General features: G+C 52.9%; 9 protein-coding genes across 9 annotated transcripts; 3 read left to right on the top strand and 6 right to left on the bottom strand.

The window, feature by feature from the left end:
- Positions 1 to 18: 18 nt before the first annotated feature.
- MYCFIDRAFT_209779 (uncharacterized protein) lies at positions 19 to 782 on the bottom strand. The gene has a single exon (XM_007923227.1). The coding sequence runs from the start codon at positions 391 to 393 to the stop codon at positions 205 to 207; it is 189 nt and encodes a 62-aa protein (XP_007921418.1). The 5' UTR covers positions 394 to 782; the 3' UTR covers positions 19 to 204.
- A 2,026-nt stretch (positions 783 to 2,808) lies between these two features.
- On the bottom strand, positions 2,809 to 3,767 carry MYCFIDRAFT_62759 (uncharacterized protein; the record flags this gene model as incomplete). The annotated part of the gene is made up of 2 exons (XM_007922063.1): positions 2,809 to 3,687; positions 3,762 to 3,767. 2 exons carry the CDS (start codon positions 3,765 to 3,767, stop codon positions 2,809 to 2,811), a joined length of 885 nt encoding a protein of 294 aa, XP_007920254.1.
- A 2,210-nt stretch (positions 3,768 to 5,977) lies between these two features.
- Positions 5,978 to 7,136, top strand: MYCFIDRAFT_128860 (uncharacterized protein; the record flags this gene model as incomplete). The annotated part of the gene is made up of 3 exons (XM_007923226.1): positions 5,978 to 6,122; positions 6,254 to 6,741; positions 6,795 to 7,136. 3 exons carry the CDS (start codon positions 5,978 to 5,980, stop codon positions 7,134 to 7,136), a joined length of 975 nt encoding a protein of 324 aa, XP_007921417.1.
- Positions 7,137 to 7,283: 147 nt separating this feature from the next.
- Positions 7,284 to 8,900, bottom strand: MYCFIDRAFT_86082 (uncharacterized protein; the record flags this gene model as incomplete). The annotated part of the gene is made up of 2 exons (XM_007922460.1): positions 7,284 to 8,456; positions 8,584 to 8,900. The coding sequence occupies 2 exons, from the start codon at positions 8,898 to 8,900 to the stop codon at positions 7,541 to 7,543; spliced, it is 1,233 nt and encodes a 410-aa protein (XP_007920651.1). The 3' UTR covers positions 7,284 to 7,540.
- Positions 8,901 to 11,003: 2,103 nt separating this feature from the next.
- On the top strand, positions 11,004 to 12,080 carry MYCFIDRAFT_129401 (uncharacterized protein; the record flags this gene model as incomplete). Its single annotated transcript, XM_007923225.1, has 1 exon — positions 11,004 to 12,080. The coding sequence occupies one exon, from the start codon at positions 11,004 to 11,006 to the stop codon at positions 12,078 to 12,080; it is 1,077 nt and encodes a 358-aa protein (XP_007921416.1).
- Positions 12,081 to 13,131: 1,051 nt separating this feature from the next.
- MYCFIDRAFT_26747 (uncharacterized protein) lies at positions 13,132 to 14,365 on the bottom strand (the record flags this gene model as incomplete). Its single annotated transcript, XM_007921582.1, has 2 exons — positions 13,132 to 13,557; positions 13,610 to 14,365. The coding sequence occupies 2 exons, from the start codon at positions 14,363 to 14,365 to the stop codon at positions 13,132 to 13,134; spliced, it is 1,182 nt and encodes a 393-aa protein (XP_007919773.1).
- Positions 14,366 to 14,626: 261 nt separating this feature from the next.
- MYCFIDRAFT_213247 (uncharacterized protein) lies at positions 14,627 to 16,383 on the top strand. The gene is made up of 4 exons (XM_007923224.1): positions 14,627 to 14,779; positions 14,845 to 14,990; positions 15,050 to 16,279; positions 16,332 to 16,383. Exons 2-3 carry the CDS (start codon positions 14,871 to 14,873, stop codon positions 15,446 to 15,448), a joined length of 519 nt encoding a protein of 172 aa, XP_007921415.1. The 5' UTR covers positions 14,627 to 14,779; positions 14,845 to 14,870; the 3' UTR covers positions 15,449 to 16,279; positions 16,332 to 16,383.
- Positions 15,573 to 18,069, bottom strand: MYCFIDRAFT_48511 (uncharacterized protein). The gene is made up of 6 exons (XM_007921849.1): positions 17,148 to 18,069; positions 17,013 to 17,095; positions 16,754 to 16,960; positions 16,429 to 16,701; positions 16,332 to 16,383; positions 15,573 to 16,279 (listed from the first exon to the last, which is right to left on the bottom strand). Exons 1-6 carry the CDS (start codon positions 17,385 to 17,387, stop codon positions 15,803 to 15,805), a joined length of 1,332 nt encoding a protein of 443 aa, XP_007920040.1. The 5' UTR covers positions 17,388 to 18,069; the 3' UTR covers positions 15,573 to 15,802.
- A 1,664-nt stretch (positions 18,070 to 19,733) lies between these two features.
- On the bottom strand, positions 19,734 to 21,089 carry MYCFIDRAFT_76154 (glycoside hydrolase family 5 protein; the record flags this gene model as incomplete). The annotated part of the gene is made up of 1 exon (XM_007922247.1): positions 19,734 to 21,089. The coding sequence occupies one exon, from the start codon at positions 21,087 to 21,089 to the stop codon at positions 19,734 to 19,736; it is 1,356 nt and encodes a 451-aa protein (XP_007920438.1).
- Positions 21,090 to 21,136: the final 47 nt, after the last annotated feature.

The raw sequence follows: 21,136 nt of genomic DNA, 5'->3' as shown, positions 1-21,136 counted from the left end.
AATGATCGTCAAGGATATCGAGGTAGAACACGCTGATAACCTGCTTTCCGAAGGCAAAGAGGCGCAGTTGGTCCCGTGGGGTGGAGGCACGGTCAGCAGTGATGAGAGTGAGAGTGAGAGCGTCGAGGGTAGGCGGTGGAGGCGGCGTCTGGGGCCGTTCTTGCTTGAGTGAACAGGTCGACGGAATCTCGACGCAAGTGCCATTCACTGGAGGGGCACATGCGGCAAGAGCAGTCTGCGATGGTGCGGGACCGGAGAGGGCAGGAGCGATGCTGGACGGGACGGTTGGCAGTGGCAGTGGCAGCACGCGACGAAGCTGGCGATCGAGGCGATCCGGAGTGCAGGTGCGGTGATGCGGCGATGCGGCGATGCGGTGGGAACGAGGCTGTGCATGCCCAAGCTCCGCTGTGTAGGAAGATGGTAGGCAGCGGCAGAGTGTTCAGGCGTCGGACATCGGCGTAGCAATTCGCTGGAAGGAGGCAAGACGAGGCGGCGCTGTCCGGGGTGGCTATGCTGTTCGCGTGGTCGTGAATTGAGCGAGCGAGCGGCAAAGGAGTGGTGCGTGGTGCGTAGTGCGTAGTGCGTGGTGCGTGGTGCGTGGTGCGTGATGCGTGGTAGTCGTGGCAGCACTGCTAAGCTCTCGTCATCCACCGCAGACTTGAAGCGCTGACTGCAACACAAACGAACGGTGATGTGAGTGTTATTACAGGCAAAAAGCCGCGCTATGGCACGCGCCGCCAGCTGCTCTGCCGTGCCTCAGCTCTTCACAATGATAATGGCCACGGCATAGGATGATAGGAAAAGGTTGTTGTCATACGTCGATCACAGAACGTTCAAGCTTGCTCGCCAAGCGTGGCAGTGCTCGACGCCCAGGCCATCGCTACCCAGGATCGCTGCTATTGCACATGTCTAGCGCACACAACAAAGCCGCCAGCCCTGTGCTCGCTGTCGCTCTCGGTTCAAAACACTCAAATCAACCCTCCAACGCCTCGATTCCACTTTCAACCATCCAGCCGTCCAAGGCCCCAACGCCTCACGCCTCACATCTCGTCTGCCGCCTCCATTCACAAGCATCATTCAGAGCCGCGTTTTAACCAGGAGAGCTCAGAGCTGGCTTGCTGCTCGCGGAAGCATGCCCATTGCCGCAACCTTCAACCTTGTCAGACTTCCATGCACATGCAGGGAGAGCGCAAACCGGTAGTAGTCTGACATTCGTCTTTGCTTGTTCGCCAGTCTGTGTCCGCACAGCTTCAGAACACATTCTTGCGCAAACGCCGAGAATACTACGTCTATTTCTCACACAGACAATGCCAACTCCTATCATGGTCATCTTTGATTCTGCCAATGCTACGCTGAAGCGAGTGGCGTCTAGCAGTCCTTGGCTACGGGAGAGCCAAGTCTACGCTAAAATCACATACGTAGAACTACTGTATGCATAGTGATGGAGCTACACATACATGTGTATGGGTACACGCTCTGTAATACACTATGTACGCAGGGGCGGAAAATTTAGCTGGTGTGTACATACAATGAGGAGTTATCGGATACGCTGATATCCTGCCTGCAGCCGGCTAGGCTACTCGATAATCCTCAGATATCCTAGTATCCGGGTGGGGCCGACATATGTATACTGGTGTCCACCAGTGTATTATACAGTGTACAGAGCCTGCATTTACAGAAAGCTGTATTCCAACATCCCTATGTATGCATCGGAGCGCGATCAATTGCGAGCCGGCCAATCCACAATGATACTTGCAAACCGCACACTGCAATTTCATTGCCTGCCACAAGCAGACGATATCGACGTCGCCATCGCTGTCTTGTGGCTACAGTACCTAGGCCGCTTGGTGCTGTTGGAACGCCAATGTTTGCCCAGCTACTGCATTACCCCAGCATCACTTCACAGATTGGCTTTCTCAAACCACGAGCATTCGTGCTTCCAACCACGCGAGAAATTTGACCAATGCCGTGCCACCATATATCCCTGCCAAAAACTCCAAGGTTTAAGCGACCGCTATCGATGTGTCTACGACTCTACCGGTGCATCATTATTAATAACGTTCTTCAGCACGACTTTCTGTCAACACCGCGGCCTCGGCCACTGTGTGCTTATCCCGGAAAGCACCGAAAGCTTATTTGCGTGCTCCACCTACCAAGCGTACGAAGGATTGCTTGATGGCCATGAAGCAAATCGCACGTCCATGGCACGTCTCACGAGGTCAACTGGAATTGGTAGGCTATATGGGCTGTATTAGCTCAAGCATGGGACATCTTTCGCAACATTCTGTTTCACGTTCCATCAGATCAAAAACCTTTTGACAGCTATTGATCGTAGACGTCAAGAGGATGTCGCAGCGAGAACGTGTGCGGCTTGGAGTGTCCGCTCACTGCGACCGGACTCGTCCGCATCCATCATGGTATCGCCCTGATATTGCCATGCTGCCAGCTTTTGCAGTCGGTGCTACCTAAGACGCATGAACTATGCCCCCTGTCAATACCTCTTCCTGAGGGTCCTCAAATGTCACGATGATATTCAGATGGTTGTCGCACTCTTCTAGAGCGTTGAGCGTCGCAAGTGGACACGTCCCTCTTCAGGGAGCTCGGGCTGCCCGTAATGTCTTCAGATGTGCTTAGGTCAAGATCGCGAAGGTTGTGCTCCAGTCACGCCTTTAAAGCGATTGGAAAAGACAGCCTGCTTGCCAAGTCAAGGATGAAATACCTCAAGATACTGCTTGGTCACGCGATATTTCGCATAAATATTGGCGGAGAATCGGTGCTTGTGAGTCAAACTCGGTTCGTGGTGGCCTTTCAGCTCTCAAACGCGTCGTTCAAGTAGTCAATGAACAGATCACGTATCCGGCTCTTGCTCAACGTGTGCTGCCTATTCAAGCCAATGAATTGCCTCCGCAGTCTTTGAAGTTGAGGCAAAGTGGGAGAGCTCGTCGGTAGACTGATGACCTGCTCTGACTCAGGCACTCGAACCTCGCCTCCGCTTTCGCCAGTATGGTCTTGTTGCCAGCTGGTAATCAGCGCAACGACATCTGAGGTCGTCTTGTCCAGTTCGTACAGATATCCCTGTTCGGCTGCCGGCTTCAAGACCGTTGCGGCGTTCGGTCGAACAACCTTTTGCTTGCCATCAGATCCGATCATGGCTTCCCATATCGCATCACTCGGTGGCTCTGCGTCATCGTAGGGGATTATAAATAGTGGCGCATCCCATCTGTTCATGCCGTTCGGCTCCTCGTAGCGGAAGATCAGGTTCTCAAAAACTTCAGGTACGTAGCCACCGCCTTTGGGATCTTCTAGAGCCTGTTCATTCAATCGACGGCATGTTTCACTGGGCGTTCCCACGTGCACTACACAGTTGGTCGTCTGTACCGCTTTCGCTTCGCAGTAAAGTTGGTATCGGAAGCCTTTGATATAGTTCATGCCATCCGCGACCACAACGGTGTCTCGTGTCAGAACTCGCTTGATGGCAGAGGAGAACGTCGCTCTGGCATCCTTCTCTGCACGAGCTGTAGCATAGACATCGCGGGACAGACCGAGATTTGCGTCATCAATGTGCACGATTTTGAGCCGCTGAATTTTGGGATCTTGAGACTCGGAGATTTTCCGGGTGAAGTCCTGGATCAGTTGATGAGAACGGAAGGTCTTGCCACTCGATGGAAAACCAGATATTAGGATGAGCTATGGTGTCGCGTGAGCTGTCAGTAGATGCGAGTCGAGAAAGTGCGGTGCAGGGTGATGAGGCTATGGCGTACCGGCATAGCAAGTGTCCTATGATGGAAGTTTCTCCGTGTGGTGTGCAACGAAATAAATTTTCATGCTTGATGAGCAAAGGCTCGAAAGGAGGGATCCGAAAGGGAAGGTCTGGCAGCACGGGCGGGTCTTAGCGTTTGAAAGTCGCGGAGAAGACATGGGGGTGGCATTTGACTCTTGAGCATCCACTCGCCCCATCTATTTACACCGTGGACCTGCAGCCTGTCACAACAGTAGGCCCTCACTCGTCATACAACTTCGATCTGCACTCTCGCAGATCCTGTTGCCTCTGCTGAGCAGCGTTGTTATACAATCATTGTCGATTTCACTGATCGCATTCTCCTCCGAGTCACCTGGGCACCACAGAAGAGGACACACTTCTCTTGAGCCGAGCCGATCTCATACCCGTCCGATTCGAGCCATCCCATCAATTGCCGGCGGTCTCCCTTGTAGGCGAAGACGTCTCTTGGAAGGCGCTTTTCGCCCTGCTCGACCCGCGCATCCGCCGAATTTGTTTCAAAGCCTCGGCGCATCGCCTTCCACGAAGCGTTTGCGATACTGGCGCCTGGCTATTCTCCAACTGGGATGTCCAATCGTCGTTGCACCTGCCTCTCCTAATCAGTGTTGTATGCATGACCTGCCATGCCATTCTGGTCTTGAACAAACTCACGTCCAACCAGCAAGCCTCTCGGCAAGTCGTGCCCGTGCTGTGCGTCCGGCTTTGAGCGCGGCTTATCACGAGCTCAATTGCTCAAGCGGCAGCAGATCTACAACTTTGATCGGAAATACAGTTTACATCCTTCCTCCTCGGTACAGCGCTACATCGTTTGCTTTCGACTAGCCAAGTGCTGCAGGCCTCAAGCAACCCCCTTCCATCCTCATCGACATCAGCCTGATACCATCATCTGTGCAAGGCATGGACCAGAGGCAACCGCCACAAGTCTACCAAAGGCCGCCCTATCCACAAGTAGCACAGCAAACTTCGGCATCGACCTCAACGGCGACCTCCTTCTTTCAGAGCTCAAGCTCACTATCGTCGTTATCGTCGACAACCCCGTCCGCGATGTCTCCAGCGTCATCGGCGCCATTGCCGTCACCGTCGGTTGAACAACATCCCGTAAACTACTTCTCACGTGCACCAACATCCCATCCCACGCAACAATCAAGATTATCGCAGGAGCACCAACAGCAGCAGTCATTAGCGCCACAATTCGTAGGGCAGCGAGGAGACGGTGGAGGCGCTCCGGAGACTGCACCGCTCCTCTCAAATTTTGGATTGCTCGCAGAGGCAGCGAAAAGAGCACAAATGGCGTGTCTTTCGAGAGACTTGGGTGACGTTGGGCTCTAAGGCTGGCTTGAGAAGAGATGTGGAGGTGATATACCCGTAATGCTAGCCAGGCTGAATTGAGCATCGTCTCGCCGGGGAAGAGAAGTCTGGACTGCTCGATCGTAGCCGTTCTGAAGCGGATCATCTCCTATGGGTTACGCAATGCATACCAACGTGTGTTGAGAGTTTAGCATGGCTTTGGATATTGACTTCTGTGAAGAAGAATAATCAGGAGGACACCATCTGGATGCAAAGTGATCAGTACGAACAGGTCTATAGACACAGCGATCACGTCTGAACTCTGATGATACCATCCGTGGCACCTGATTCTCGCCTCTTGCATACTCACGCTCCCCAATCTTTTTCGTTTCCTTCCTGGCAAAGGTTGTGGCGGAGATGTGATCGATACGCGGCAGACGGCATCGCTGGTGTGCATGCTTCTGCGCACGTGCTAGTTGCAAACAATTTGGCAGGTTGACGTGGTGTACAATGTGGAGTTCACGTTCTGCCACGTGCTTTGGTTCGGGTGGTGAATCTCGAATCGGGAAGCCATTGACTTTGGCGCGGAGGTGGGTGCCGAAGGATGTGTGGAGGCAGCGCAATGGAAGCTCGGTATTCTTGACCACACACATGCACACCAATAGCATCTGCCAGGGCTGCCTGCTGGCAGCTATTGCCATCTCGAATATTGCGCTGGCTGATGGGTTCTCGGTGACACATCATCCGTCGTTGCGAGCGCAGCACTCGCATTCTTGACGCTGAATAAGCCAGCGTCATCCAGCCTCCCGCCGAACGAAGCCGCCGAGCTTCGCAGCTCATTTACCATCATCCTCTGCTCACACACATCTCACCCGCGAGACCACCGCGCGCGCTGCGCCCCTCGTCGCCAGCATGTCTTACAACCAGTACTCTGGCTATGGCGGCAACCCCTATGGAGGCGAGCAACAGAGCTACGGCACGACAAATCCCTACGGCAGCGAATCCGGCAATCCCTATGGCGGTGGCCAGGATGGCCAGCAGGAGGTGAGCGCACACTGTCGCGCACGGCGCCCGACGCCTATCCATTCCATACTAACGAACATCAGACGCCTGCTCAATCACGACCGGCGTATGCGACCGCAGATTCGAACTACAGCCAAACGGCAACGCCTGCGATACCCGGTCAAGCGCCTCAGCCGGGTCAGAACGTGCAATATGTCCAGCCTGGACCAACCGTCATGTCTAATTCTGATTTCCTGTCGCGCGTGGAAGCTGTCAAGGCCGACATCCGTACCCTGACCACACACGTTGGCCAGATCGCATCACTGCATCAGCGCGCTCTCTCCTCTCCCGATAGCGGCTCATCTGCGCAACTGGAGTCCATGATCACGCAGACGCAGGTTCTGAACACATCGATCAAGGACCAGATTAAATTTCTGGAGACAGATGCTGCGCGGAGCAGAGACAACCAAGTCAAAAACACCCAGGTTGGCCAGCTGAAGACGAGTTTTACGAAGCAATTGCAGGAATATAGGGTTGAGGAGGCAAGCTACGAGAAACGGTACAGAGAGCAAATCGCGCGTCAATATAGAATCGTCAACCCCGAAGCCAGCGAATCAGAAGTCCAAGAAGCCGCCAATGCGGATTGGGGCAACGAGGGTGTTTTCCAGACTGCAGTAAGTGCTTTGGGGAGATGATGGTATCTGATGAATTCTGACTCCGGCAATAGCTTAAAACGAATCGATCAGCGACTGCGAACACTGTTCTTGGTGCTGTGCGAGCCCGACACAATGATATTCAGAAAATCGAAAAGACGATCATGGAGCTCAACCAACTCATGGAGGATCTGGCGACTGCCGTGGTCCTACAAGACGAGCCTATCCAGCAGGCCGAGCAGCACACCGACAACGTCAAACATGACACAGAAGCTGGAAACGTGCAACTCGACAAAGGCATCGAGTCCGCGCGACGAGCACGAAAACTAAAATGGTGGTGTCTCTTCATATGTCTGGCAATCGTCGCCATCCTAGCTCTCGTTCTGGGCTTGTACTTTGGCTTGCACAACAAATAATAATCTCAGCATAATGAGCGCTATTCTTGTGCTTGCGTGGGACACGGGAAAAAATCTTTTTCTTTCCTGGTTGGGTAAAGACGCCCGCCATTACCAAATGAGAAGAGGACCAGGCCTTTTTGTAATAGTGGTAATTCGGGGAGGACTGGAATGAGAAATATGTGCATTTTTGCAGCGCTATTACTATTGTACAGTCGCGTACAGTTTCTCAAGTCTCGATGTATATGCTCTCATTCAAGATCGTTTCGCTCAAAATGGTATCATCAATGCCCGCCCAGAAAGCTGTGCTCGCTTACATACTTCCCAGATCCAGTGCAAAACGCCTCGCTGGCTGACGGAAATGGTCGCCCATTCCGCCGCTATGCAAACCATCTCAAGTTCCATCTGTCGTCGATGTGGTTCCGCTACGCCGTCCCATTTTCATTCTCCTTGGAGAACTGCTCATTCAAATGATTCCAAGCCTTCTTTGCGTCCCAATCTTCGGGTGAAGGAGCATCCCAAATCGTGCATTTTTCTGGGTTCGACCCGGGCCAGAGAGGGTCTTCCACCCTTCCGAGATGAGATGCGTACCCCTTTGCCTTCTCTTCGGCATCCACAAGCCAATCATCCCAGACTTTGGTTTGGGGAGCAGCAGCGCCATTCTTCACCCAACGTGTAGACTTAGTGAGCAGGATGGCTTTCCACAAGGCCTCGGTGAAATTGGGGTTCTTCCAGCCTCCAGCTACACCTTGCTCTTCAACCTCGTAGCACGATAAATCCCAGTTGTAGCGTTGAGGCAGTGCAGCGGCAATCCAATGGGCAATGTTTATAATGACATATCCGCCCGCCCAGGCAAACTGCAGCTGAAGCTTTGCATTGGCCAGAAATACGATACCCAACATGAGCATAATAGTACCCGCTAAAGACAACATGCGATAGACAATTGGGTTTTGGATTTCGTAGTCGATCTCTTCCGGTGCGAAGTAGAGCTCTCGTGCAACCTCTTCGTCGCACCGAACGACAAGATAGCTCCCATTCGGATAGCGAATGACAACGTCGCCGGCTGGTGGTATGGATCCTTGGGCCTTTCGTGGCAGGACAAGATTCCACTTGTTGATGATGCCCACAACGGTGGAAAGACCGGCAAGCGTGATGGTGGCAAGGATTGACATACCGTCGCCAAAAGTGATCGACATTGCAAGGAGAATGACAGCCTCAAGAAAGCCGATCAAAGTTACCCAGGTCTGAGGCCCAGTAGCCTTAGCCTTGATCAACGGGGGACCCATGTGGGGTGATCTCGTGGGAGCTCGTTTTGGTTGGCCGCGAAAAATGGTATCCATTCTAGTCGGAGGTGTATTTGATTGTATGCGTTTCTTGACTTGCACACATCTGACTGTGAAGGGGGGCATCTCTTCTCCACTAGCGGCTGTTAGGTGTATCAAAGTGTGCACAGTGCAAGACAGCTTACAGCAGGATATTTGCAACATGGTGGACATGGTCTTTGACATTTCCAGAATAAACACCAGTAACCTTAGCTGTCACGGAAGGTAGAGTGGTCGGTCGTGTTGTTCGTATCAGAGCTTGGGGGGCGGGCAGCAGGCGCGGAAGGTAGAAGAGTCGTGAGAGAGCTGAGACTTGTGCGTTGGCGAGCACGGCACCCTCGCCAAGCACGGCGAGGAAACCAACGATGTCAAGCTGGAAGTTGTCAAACACATTCCACTGCCACCAAACGTCCCAGTTAGCCTCTCCCGGAATGGCGACGGTCACATTGTTGTTTCCACTCATGATTGATATTGCGGCTAAGGTCTCGTCTCGTCCAGGAATCGGACCAGGATCGCTCCGGGGTGGCGTGCACGAAGAGATGATGTCTCCGTCGACCAGATGATTTGATGCCGGCAATCATTTCATATACTATGGCGCGTGGAAGAATGCGGAAAGGCGCAGAGATGGGCATCAGATGTTCAGCATGAGAGGCCAAGAAGGCGTCTGCAACGAGCTGGCGATTCGCGGTCCAGCCTCACAGCCGCAAGCGCCGACCGCCTGTGCTGTGCTGTCGATGCACGACGCTGCTGAGGAGCCTGAGGTTAGAATACGGGACGCGCTGTGATGTGCTTCACTCAGCCGCTCATGCATGATGCTGTGCCGTTGAGCGATGAGCGATGGACCTCAGGCCGCCCGCAAGAGCGAGATGCCTCTTCTTTCCGACGCCCCGCCCCGCCCCGCCCCGCCCCGCCCCACTGCTGGCTTGGCGCGAGTCCGCCGCGAGCGTCGTTGACGTTGATGATCGCGCCGTGGCCCAGACATCACAGCCACTTGACGTCTCTGACTACCAACTCATACAGAAGGAGCCCTCTGCAGCTCTCCCTACTGTGTACTCTTTGAAAGGAGGCGCAGTGCAGCGCAGCACAAGCCACCCACCCCACACAGCAACGAGGCTGGGCGACAGCGTCAACTCAACCCGAGCTGCATCCATATCATTTGACATATGAGCATTATTTGCCATACCTCGTGAGGCAAAGAACCCCCACAGCTTGCCTGACTTCTGAGCTCGCCAACACACCTGCTTGCGCCTGAACGGGTACCGCATTGATGCCGCCAGGCCACCTGTGTGACTTCGTAGACTACGCATCGGCGACAACACTGCCTGGCCTTGATCCACCACGCCGCCACGTATACTGATGCTCCCGACTCTGATATAAAGCTCGGATCTGTACTAGCCAATGGTCTAACCTCAGTGACAAGGTCCGCCGACCAACGCAATGAGTTTTTGCTTCAGCATCGTTCGAGTCACTGATAATGTCTACCAGGAGCCTGAAACCCGTCGACGATGCTGTTCTGGTCACCTTGCAGAACCGCGCCAGTCTACTTCACTTGTTCACATCGTAATATTCGTGGCAGGAATGCTCAAGGAAAAGGTGTGTGAAGGATGTCTTCTTTGTGTCATCGATGGACAAAGCGAGCTATACCCTTCCATCCTGGCGTGCCACTTACAGCTTCTAGATCAGACGCCGACGCTTTCAGCAGAAGGAGTTGTTAGCAGAGACGAAAAGTCCTTCATACGATAGTGAAAACGTTGCTCAGTCAGAGCAGCGAATGAAGCTTTCGCTACTACCCCTACTTTGTGGCAAAAAACTTCAGAATCGCAGAATGTCCCATCCGGAGCCTGCAGCTAGGTATTCCAAGCCGGATCACGCCAAAGCTATACCGAATTATGACCAATATGAACTCGCACGGTCAAAACTCCTCGAAGATGAGCGAGGACAGCTTTGGTACAAGAATGTACTGAGAGATTCGAGCAGCGCCGAGACGAACGCCAACGCCGTTATCACTCGAATACGCGAAGATGAACGTGTAGGGCTGTTCGGCGAGATGCCAAGTGAAGCCGTTCCGGCAGACGACTTGCGCGATCTTGGAGGACGATTTCTCGTGAACAAAGAGCGAATCGACAAGAGCGACCTGGTCCAGATCGCCAAGCGGATGCCCAAGGGAACGCATTTACATCTTCATTTCAACACTCAATTACCACCGGAACGACTGATAGCTCATGCCCGGAAGCTGGCTGACACCATGTATATGCGAAGCGACAGGCATCTAGGCACAGCGGACAATCTCAACAAGGCTGAGATAGTGTTCGAAGTCCGTCCAAGCAATACACCGGAACATGATATATTCTCTCCCGATTACTGTCCTTTACCTGTGGAAGGCAATAAAAAGGATTTCAGTCGGTCGTGGATGAGATGGTCTACATTCCGACAAGCATTTCCGAGAGGCGTAGAACTGGACTCGATCGAGACCGAAATTGGCTGGCAAGCTCTCCCTGAAGAACATTGCCAGGATCACTTGGAGTACCACAGGCTCGACAATGCTGAACGCTGGGCCCGGGAAAAAATGATTGTGACACGCCATCGTGCCTACCACGATCGACAGACTACGAATGGCGCTTGGGCCTGCTTCAACCAAGGCACGCGAGCGTTCAAAGGCTTGCTCAATTACCAAAGCATTTACCGCTGGTACATCGGAGAAATGATTCAGAGCTTGATCGATGACAAGATTATCTACGCCGAGCTTCGACCTATGCTTTTAGACAAGACCATCCCCTCCGACGATGGCATGGAGCTGGTCGATCACAGCGCACAGATGGAAATAGTCTTTGAGGAGGTCCAGAAAAAGCAGGACGAGCTGCGACGGATGAACAGGCTGGACGAATTCCCATTCGGCCTCAAGATCATCTACTGCACGCCCAGAAGTATCAGTTCAGAGTTGATGGTGAAGGAGCTACAGAACTGCCTCCATCTCAAGAAAAAATTCCCGGACCTAATTTGCGGCTTTGATCTTGTCGGCGCAGAAGATCGGCCGAGGAACATCGGCTCGTTCGCCAAAGAGCTGGTTGACTTCACGCACGCATGCGAACGAGAAGGCGTCAGCGTGCCGTTCATGTTTCACGCCGGCGAGACACTCCTCGACACAGGCGGCACCAAAGATCCGGACAATAGTAACTTATACGATGCATTGCTGCTACAGTCAAAACGAATCGGACATGGCTACTCGCTCCTAAAACATCCGCTGCTCGTCGAAAAATACAAGAAAGGTAATATCTGCCTTGAGGTCTGTCCCACATCGAATGAGCTCCTGCACCTCTGCGGCAATGTTCGGCAGCACATATTGCCAGAACTCCTAGCAGCGGGTTTGCATTGCACTCTCAATGCAGATAACCCGAACCTCTTCAGCAACTCCTTATCCTATGAGTTCTATCAAGTCATGGTTGGCGACCCCAGGATGAACCTTTACGGGTGGAAGCAGCTTGCATTATGGAGCATCGAGCACGCTTGCCTCAATGCGACTGAGCAGCAACGAGCCAAGGATATTTTCGACCGCAAGTGGCAGGAGTTCTGTCATTGGGTCGTCGAGATGTATGGTCATACTCTTACAACCTCCGAAGTGCCAGCAAATGCTACTCGGCCGTGAGAGCCGGCACTGCTTCGAATCTTTCCAATTTCTGGAAAAGCGCCAGAGTATATGTGAAATTTTGTGCTATCATGATACTTTGAAAATAGAAGCTTGGAGCTTGCATGAGTGAAGTCTCAACGGCCAACGGCTCTGCATCAACCCTCACCTCACCTCAATTCGCTCATGTTATGTTGCTCTTTGACACACCGAGTACCATGTGCCTACTTTTCTTGACACTTCGACAACTCGACAAGCACTGTACAACGCAGCGATATAACAACACAACCATGGCCGCCATCAGCACGAGCATAGAGACCGCCATTAACGACACCAAAAAGCAATCAAGACACAACAATGGCCTACCGGTCATATGGACCATCATAATCTGCATGTGCATCGCTGCCATCGCCATCGCCATTGGAGCCTGCCTCATCCTCGGCCGCTACCGACGCCGCCAGCAACAGACTCCTCTTGACGCCAGCACAGTAGAAGTGCTTCCACTGCCACCATACCCTGCAAGCAGCCAGAGACCAACTGCGCCCACTCCAGAGGCCAGCAGCAGCAGCATGAGATCCGCCGTGGAAACACCGGAGCCGGAGCCAGAGCCAGAGCCAGAACGAGAAACGCTACCAGAGCCACTGCCAAAGCCGTCGCCACGCCACAGCAAGACCATGCCAGCCGAATCATACTCGCGGTTGAGAGAACCAGTGACTCCGAGCAAGACCGCTAACGACCAGCAGACCAGGGCCCTGCCGAAAGGCTTGCAGGAGAGCGTCTCTAAGAGCAGCTTGAGAAGCAACCAGAGTGAAGGCATAGGTCGTGCTTACTAGCCGGCACTCGGTACTCGATGGACGGTCGAAGCAAAGAGAAAGAAAACCGTGGACAGCTGCAGAGAGGTAGGTCTTCGAGCGAGTGCGCTTCCATGTGACTTGTGCTGACGTGGTGGCAGGTTTTCACAACATCACCTGGGAAAGAGCCGCTCCGCGTGAAGTCGAGAGCCAAGCACACAGGGTAGAAATCGGGAGCATGAATTAAGTTTGGTGAAGCAGAGTCAGATTGAGCTGGGATGCTATGAAATGAATACCTTCTTGAGCTCCTTCTCATCCCATTCCGTCTCCATATCGGTCGGGTCCTTGATTTTCCCAGGCGCAGTCCCAAGCTTCTCGTTCAACCTTTGCAAACGTTCTCGCCCGAACACACGACCGTTAGGCAGCACGACAGGATCGTCTTCCATATAGCTCTTGCTATGATGCGCATATGGGACATTTCGTGCCAGTTCATTGAGCTCTGTGCTGCATATCGGGCAAACAGGAGCGCCGGTGTTTGCATTTGCTCGGAGAGCATATTGGGAGTGGCAACTGGGAGTTTTGAGCGCGGACAGACCGGCTGAGAGGGCAATATGCAATAAAGGCTGGGACGGTAGTGCGAATAGCTCGTGATGTGTCTTCACAAACTGCTCGGCGAGATATGCATATCGTTCCTGGCTGTACATTTCCTACACATGATTATTAGCAGGGGTACACGCATTCCATTCTCGACGAACGTACTCGATATGGCTCCACCGGTGTATCTGTGGGATGTGCGAGTAGGCCACCTGCCTTCAGTCCGAAATGCGGGTCTTGTTCACCAGCGAGGTGTTTGCGGGCATGCATGATAGCTTCCACCTGACTTCCACCTCTCGCTAGCTCGATAAACTGTTGTAGCCGCAGCTCCAGCTCCAGTTTACTATTGATCTTCTTCAGAGGTTGTTTGTTCTCGCTACACCATGACAAGCATTCCTGTGTTCTCCCTTGTGCAAGACTTGCTTCAATCCTGGCGCACTCGTCAAACACATCTACGTCCACCAGCTCTTGAATGTGTTTCTCGGCCGCAAGCTCTCTCGCACTTTGGGTGTAGCCTTGCCTTAGGAGATAGTCCACGAGTAAGCGGTCCAGCCGCGTATGTGACCAGGTATCGTACTTCACATCGGCCAAGCTGGGAATTTCGTGAAGCTGCTGTAGGTGCTCGATGCGTAATCGCTGCTGCCGATGGAGGTTCTGTTCTTCTTGGTGAAGAGCCTCCAGCTTCCGTTTCAAAGTCTGTGCTTTGGCTAGTGTGGCATCCAATGAGGCCAGTGTCTGTGCTGGCTCCAGCTTTGTCGCGGACTGCACATCTTTCTGGATGTTCTTGCTGCTCTGCTCGATGTGTCTCTGGGCGTTTTTGAGGTTCTTGCGGAGGAGTTCATGAGGTAATCGTAATAGTGGCTGATCCAGCAGAATGTGCGAGTCCGGCTCTAGCTTGGTTGTGGTATGGAGCTCCGCCATGATGCCGTCGCTGTCGTTCTTGTCATTACAACATGGTCACTACCAGAATCACCAGAGCGCCGGACTGGTCGCTGCCAAGCAAAGTGGATCACAGATGCTCACGCTTCGCCTGCCGAAAAGCGGCAGGGGATCCCGATTGAAGTCAAGCCAATCAAATGTTTGATTCAGGCGCGTCAAACCCCTGCAGGGCGATTGCGTCAAAACGATGCACAGCACTTTGGTGAGCCGTGCTTTGCTTGTGACAACAGAATGACGATGGATGGTGGGGACGCGCTCGACTTGAGGCACACGAGCTTTTAAAATGCAAGTGTGCAGAGGTGCTCAGGAACAGGAAGAATCAACAGGCCAACAGCACCGACTTCTGCATACAACTTCAGCTTCAATCGCACCTTCAATACATCAAATCACCCACACGTAAGTCTATCCAAGGGAACCATTGAAGAGAAGCTCGAACCAATCGTTGGCTCACAATCACTTAGAGTCACCTTCCCACTACACAATCATCATGTCTGGCACCGAGCAAGCATACCACCTCACCAAGGAGGACGTCCGCAAGGCCGAACAGCGCGAGGGCAAGATCCATGGCGGTGACATCCCCGCCGACTCGACTGCTGCAGGCCTTCAGGTAAGCCATGAGTCCACCGAAATGTCGTTGCGATTCTTGATCCTAACAGCCATCGCCAGTCCATCGTCGATTCCGCAGACAAGAACAAGGCCGAAATCATTGCAGAGCGTAAAGCAAACCTCCCACTCCCAGATCAGCCACCATCAGCCTCCGACTTCAACAGCGCCGACGCCCGAACGGTCAACGTTGGATCCGGCAGCACCAGCGGCGCCTTCTCTCACGGCAACTCAGCTCTTCGTGAGCCCGCAACTGGCGAGAGTGCGACACGAGCAGACCCACACTCCACCCATGGCAACGTGCAAGGACACGGTGTTGGCCGTGAGGCAGCGGAGGGATTGAGTGGTCTTCCAAATGATGCCGTGGCCCAGGGCAGCAAGAACAAGGCCGGTCTCGAAGACACCACGGGCAAGGATTACGGCTACCCGAAGAACGATCCTAGCTCCGGTGTGAAGAACTAGATGATACCCAATTACTGGGCTGTCCACGCTTGAGAAGCAGGTGGCGGCATGAGTTTTACGTTGCATGATTGGCATGAAGAGAATGCTTCATCGGGATCACAGGAGCCGGGAGAGGCATTGAGATCGCAGCTACACAGATAGAAGTTTTGAAAACGTTCGAAACTTTTAGCTACTAATAGATGCTTTCGTTCCTTTCCGTCCTAAGCGTTGCCGACCTCTACCAGATGCAGTCCTCAAGTAAACACTTCTGTGTACAACATGTCCATCCCACCACCCTGGGTATCTTCCCCTATGCCCACCTACAACCACTGTTGCGTCAACGTGCTATTACAATGCTAACCTATACGCCTCATGTTATTTCATGCCAAAAGCTTCGTCACGTCGTCGATCGACCGAAATTCTGTCAACTGCGTGATCAACTGACATCTCGACTGATTGCCGTTTCATGATCTCAAGTGTTGGCTTGCGTACTGGCTTGCTTCCCGGAGGCTCAGTGATCGACCACGGTGTGATGTCGTCCTCTCCGTGAGATGCGGTTGCAGTAGCAGAGACCCCTGTGTTCTTGTCCTGATGAGAAGGAAGCGTTTCCAGCATGCCATACTCATCGTCGCCGTCCCAGACGCTGTCAGCGGGCGACTTCCGCAAAGGAGTGCCAAAAAAGAGAGAAGACTTGGACTTTCCCACGCTGGATGTCAGTGTGCCACGGGAGGCGGCTCGAGATCGTGAGGACCCTCTAGAACTCTTGAAGGAGAGCTTGTCGGATAGCTTCGAAGTCACTCGAGAGATGGGTTTATGCAATAATGGCTTGAGAGCCGGCGCACAAGCGCATATCTGGAGCGACTGTAAGCTCTTGACGCTCTGCTGATTGCGCTACTCAACTTACGACAGCAATGTCAATCTCAATAGCAGCACAAATCCATAGGGGGTATGAGTACCTATTCTGTTATCAAATATTCTGTGCGGTTGCCGAAACTACTCACCATGTCGTGTCCCAAGTACCTATCAATGACTGCCAAATAAAGTATGTCCGTAGAGCGCCAGCGATAGTGACGATGAAACCCAGACTCAAAAGGAGGGATATACCAATGCGTTGTCTCAGAGCCATCTGAAGTCGCCACACAAGAGGGATCGGCAGAATGGTGGTGAGCAAGTCAGCACAGCAATTGAAGATACCGATGGTAAGAGTCACCGTTCCTTCATTCAGGCAGTGGTAATTGGCCATGGGCGGGTAGATCCAGTACGCTTGAACCGGTCTGGCATCTGATCAGCATGGTCGACAGTTCTCTGGCGGAGCATAATACTGACATGCAAAGGAACACGCCAACGAACGTGAAGGCCAATCCAAGTCCCACAGCGAAGGCCATACTGGCATGGAGCACGTGTGCAAACCATGCAATGCCACTGTCGCGAACCAGCCTGTAGTAGAAACATATCAAACTTATCCGCGTGAAAGTCGAGGCGCCCACAAACAGCAATTTGGCTGTAAAGGCGGCTATGTTCGCATCCTGGATCCTGGGCACCGCTTATTAGCAACATCATCCTTTCGTGGGTGTTCGGTACGTACATGGTCGGTTTGACGTCCCATATATGGCGATTCCACCCAAACTGGCGATTGGCCAGTATCACAATTACATTCAACGCGATGGTCTGCAGGAGGTCAGATACGAAGGCGCGGAGAACAAGGCATCGACTCACTTACGAAAATAAAAGCAACTATGATTGCTCCATCATCCCATCCAAACCAGTTTTTCACCACCAAGCGCGAGTAAAAGCGGCCGGCGATGGCCAAGCCCACCAAAATGCTAAAACAGATCATCAGCACCAGAAGTGCGTCTCCTCGCGTAGTGGGATTGTCGTAGTTTGCTTTTGGCCATTTTCGGATGACTTCCACAGGTGGAATCTGCATTCTCGTTCTGCGCTCTGTTTGCAGAATGGACATCAACGCTTTTCCACGTCCAGCTCGTACATGGCCCGATTGACGGCGGTCTTTGGCGGCAAGGGGAAGTTTAAGAACGAACGGACGGACGGCAGAGTCGAGTCAGAACGACTTGTGGTAGTAGGATGAGGCGACGACAACGGGAAGCGACAGTTTTCACGAAAATGGCGGACTCCGCGGGCGAGCTTGCGTCTTCGAGACACCTGGTGACTGACGCCGCAGAGCCGTGGACCAGACGCTGCGGTGCAAGTTACACAACGTGGAGAGATTCGTTCAACGTTGTCACCAAGACGTGGCAAGCAAGCAAGGAGTGTGGCTTTCCGCATTGGGGATCTATTTGGAGGATCGGCGCAGAGCATTTTCCGTGGTCGACAGTCTGCTGGACCAGGTGAAGATAGAGCGTGAATGCAGCGAATCGATGAAGCGATAGCCTGCCTGGTTGTTCTGGGAGAGAAAGAACGGCGCCGGTGTTGTGGCAGCAATCGTGCACGAGTGCCACACGAGGCATCACTCCCAGCCTGTCCAGGAAGAAAATGCTCTTGCTCTCGCTTCGCTCCGTCTCATCTGCCGCGCTCTTGCAGTGCATCACGCCATCCGACGTACCAATACCCCATAATCTGTGACATCTCCTCAACATTCTCGCCCGCCTCTTCCATCGTGTGCTTCGAGTCGCACATGATCGCCACTCCTGCCGTGCTCCGTGTTTCATGCCATGTGGCTGGCGACTGGCGACGGGAAGCGACGGTGCGCGCGTGAGAAGACGCGTACAGGGTGACCCCCTGCTTTCCGGCTGCACGGACAGGCCGGTTGAACTTCAGCTTTCCTCTTGCCGTCTTCGTGTACAATGAATGAATGGCTCCATTGGTACTTCTATCGCAGTCACAGATCAAGAATGACGCACCTGCCCAAGAGGATGCAAATGGGTATCATTGCCGCGCCAAACCGACTACTCTGCAGGATTCCACGAGCGCTCGTTCGACATCGAAGGCTCCATCGGCGAAGCACTTTCCACACCCTCAATAGCGACCGCACTTTCGGCGCTCATTGATGAGACGCTCGAAGGACATCGTCGGAAGAGCTTGTCAATGATTGAAGAAGAACTGCTCTTCGAGCTGGCTTTGCATCGGAACGAGAATATCGAGCCTCTCCGTCGTTTTTGCCTCATCACTGTCCGTCCATTCGTCAGTCCGCGGCATTGTGCAAAATCCACTTGGCCGACCTTGTTCTATTTCGTGCGAGTGCAAGCTAGTGAGCTGCGCTGTAAGACGAGACTCGTACTCATCAGCCGCTTTGATCTCGGAAGGAGTGTCTACAACCAACTGTGAGTACCTGTGTCTAAGCCTTGTTATACTGCTCGATGACATACGCATGTTCCCAGCTCCTCCACGACCGCATATCCTCGGTCGTTCAGCATGTGCTGATGTCCTCGAAGAAGCAGACGTCATCCTGCTTGCAGTCTCCTTTCCCTTCCGCTAATCTTCCTCCGTTTCCTCGCTGTCTAAAGTCCCTCTTGTTCTTACGTCGCGTGCTTCCAAGATCAGAAAGAGAGATTGTAATCGTGCCGGCGTGTGTGCTCTCACCAAGGGACAGCAGAGCACAGCAAGTCAAGAATGAAGCGCAGTCCTGAGAAGGAAATGCGGTAGTGCGTATGTATATCACTAATCCATTGAACCTTTCGACTATGCGTGAACACTGGCGCTTCAAAAAGACCCTTTGAACGCCATTCTGCACAACATGCTCCAGTCCAGTCAGCCGCGGCCACCTGTTTTCTGCCTACTCATTCGTCCTCTCCATCATTTCTCGGGAACTATAGGACCCCAAGGACGATCCAGAAGGCACGGGAAGACAAGTAGTGCCGAACGTTTCCACTCGCAGACTGGTCAAACTAGAACTATGCCATGCTGAAAGCTTGCCACGCCGATCCCCACATATCCTATTACTGTGTAGACGTCAGTCTGAAGATAAGGCAGTGGCTCGTGAATGGTTTTGACATAAGCCTGTTTGTCGAGAGCGCACTTCACCATTGCCTTCCATTCGTTGATCCTTCGCATGACCTGTGCAGGAATTCGTGGGGACTGACTGCATCCGCGGGTGACATTTTAGAAAATAAGCAAAAAAGGTCCAAGATTGCTTGGTCAGTCGTCACAATGCCAATCACCAAGGCTCCATGCACTTGTCCTTCGTTTTGCTTGCTACACTCATCATTAAAATTGATGATATGTCCACCAGCAGCTCCGAGTACCCAAATCGTTCATCATCAAATGCATAGCGACGCAATCGCTGTCCAATCCCGTCAATATGTGCACCGACGCAACCCATGCACCAACGCTATGCTGTCTAAGGCTCATTCTAATAGTACTCGGGCAAGTTGCTGAAATCAGGAATATTGCTCGAGCAATTGAAGCTTCTCGAATATGCCTTCTGTGGCATAATGCCATTGGCAAGCCCGCTCTTATAACTCCACTGTGCTGCACTTTCTGTCTGCCACGTCCAGTAGAACCATCCCCAACCTTGCTCGAAGGAGTGCATTTGCGCCTCGGCAAACATGAGCAGCCATTGCTTGTACCCATCGGAGTAGCCTGAGGGGTCGGCATTTGCACCATCGCAGGAGCATCGGGCACTGTTCTTCGTTGGACAAGTCGGTGTCAATACACTACCGTCAATGCTCCCTCCAGGCGTCGACACCATGTTCAGTGTGCCTTCCCACCGCGATCCAACCCCAACGTTATTTAGGTATTTCGCGCAGTCGGTGTCGGCTTGTGACCATTCACCACAAAGCGTTGGTCCGAATCCTGTTGTTGTGTCCTGAGATCGTCGCGCTTGAGCAGTCCATCCTCCACAGGCAAAGTTAATTTTGTCGTGGTGATTGAGAACGATCTGTTCTACGTTGAAAATGACATACTGGTGGACATCAAGGAGTAGGTTCTTTTGGCCCGTCAGCTTGCCCTGCCAGTTGTCGAGGCCCATGAAACCATCACCAAACACGACAATGCCCGTGAAATTGTTCGCTTGTACTGCTTCCACAGCCTTACTCGTCCATGCTAGGACTGTGCTCTGATCGAGCTCGACCATGCGAGGCTCATTGACCAGACCATACATGGTCACGATATTCTTGTATCGCGGCCGGGTGAAAAACTCCGAAAGCTGTTTGTGAATTGCAATGGTGCGGTCGCCATTTAGCGTGCCATCTGTTCCATTCAGCCAACCAATTTCGCCTTGACGGCCTGAATGGTTCCAGCCATTCTGCGATCCTGGGGCTCCATGTAAGTCCAGATTGATTCGTAGGCCATATTTGCGCGCCCATTCTATACCGCGGAGCAGGTACCGCCACGAGACATTGCCAACATATGGGTCTCCATCGTAAGTGATCACGGCCCAGTAAGAGAATGGGATGCGGACGTGGTCAAATCCAGCTGCCTGAATGTCTGCGAATGTAGATTCCTTCACCCACGACGAGTAATGCTGCTCGAGAGTGCTTTTGGCAGTGGTCGGCCCAAGCTTCTCGCAAAGCGTCCATTCATCCACAACATTGTCGTGAGTTGTAAATTTGGAGAAAAATGAAGGTGTAATGAAGGGCTCAATGCTGAGCCAACCACCCAAGTTTACTCCTCGAACAGGCATAGTACCGTAGGCGAAGTCCTCGTTCAGTGGTGGCACATTATCATTTGCGCGCTTACTGTCGTCCCATGTACTGTTCAGTCCCATGATAGGTAACCCTCCCACCAATGTCGAGGTGAAAGTCACATTGAAAT

This window comes from Pseudocercospora fijiensis, assembly GCF_000340215.1.
Source record: "Pseudocercospora fijiensis CIRAD86 unplaced genomic scaffold MYCFIscaffold_1, whole genome shotgun sequence".
In the NCBI taxonomy this organism is placed as follows: domain Eukaryota; kingdom Fungi; phylum Ascomycota; class Dothideomycetes; order Mycosphaerellales; family Mycosphaerellaceae; genus Pseudocercospora; species Pseudocercospora fijiensis.
Note: the sequence above shows the minus strand (reverse complement) of the source record. Positions and strands in the feature narration are given on the sequence as shown.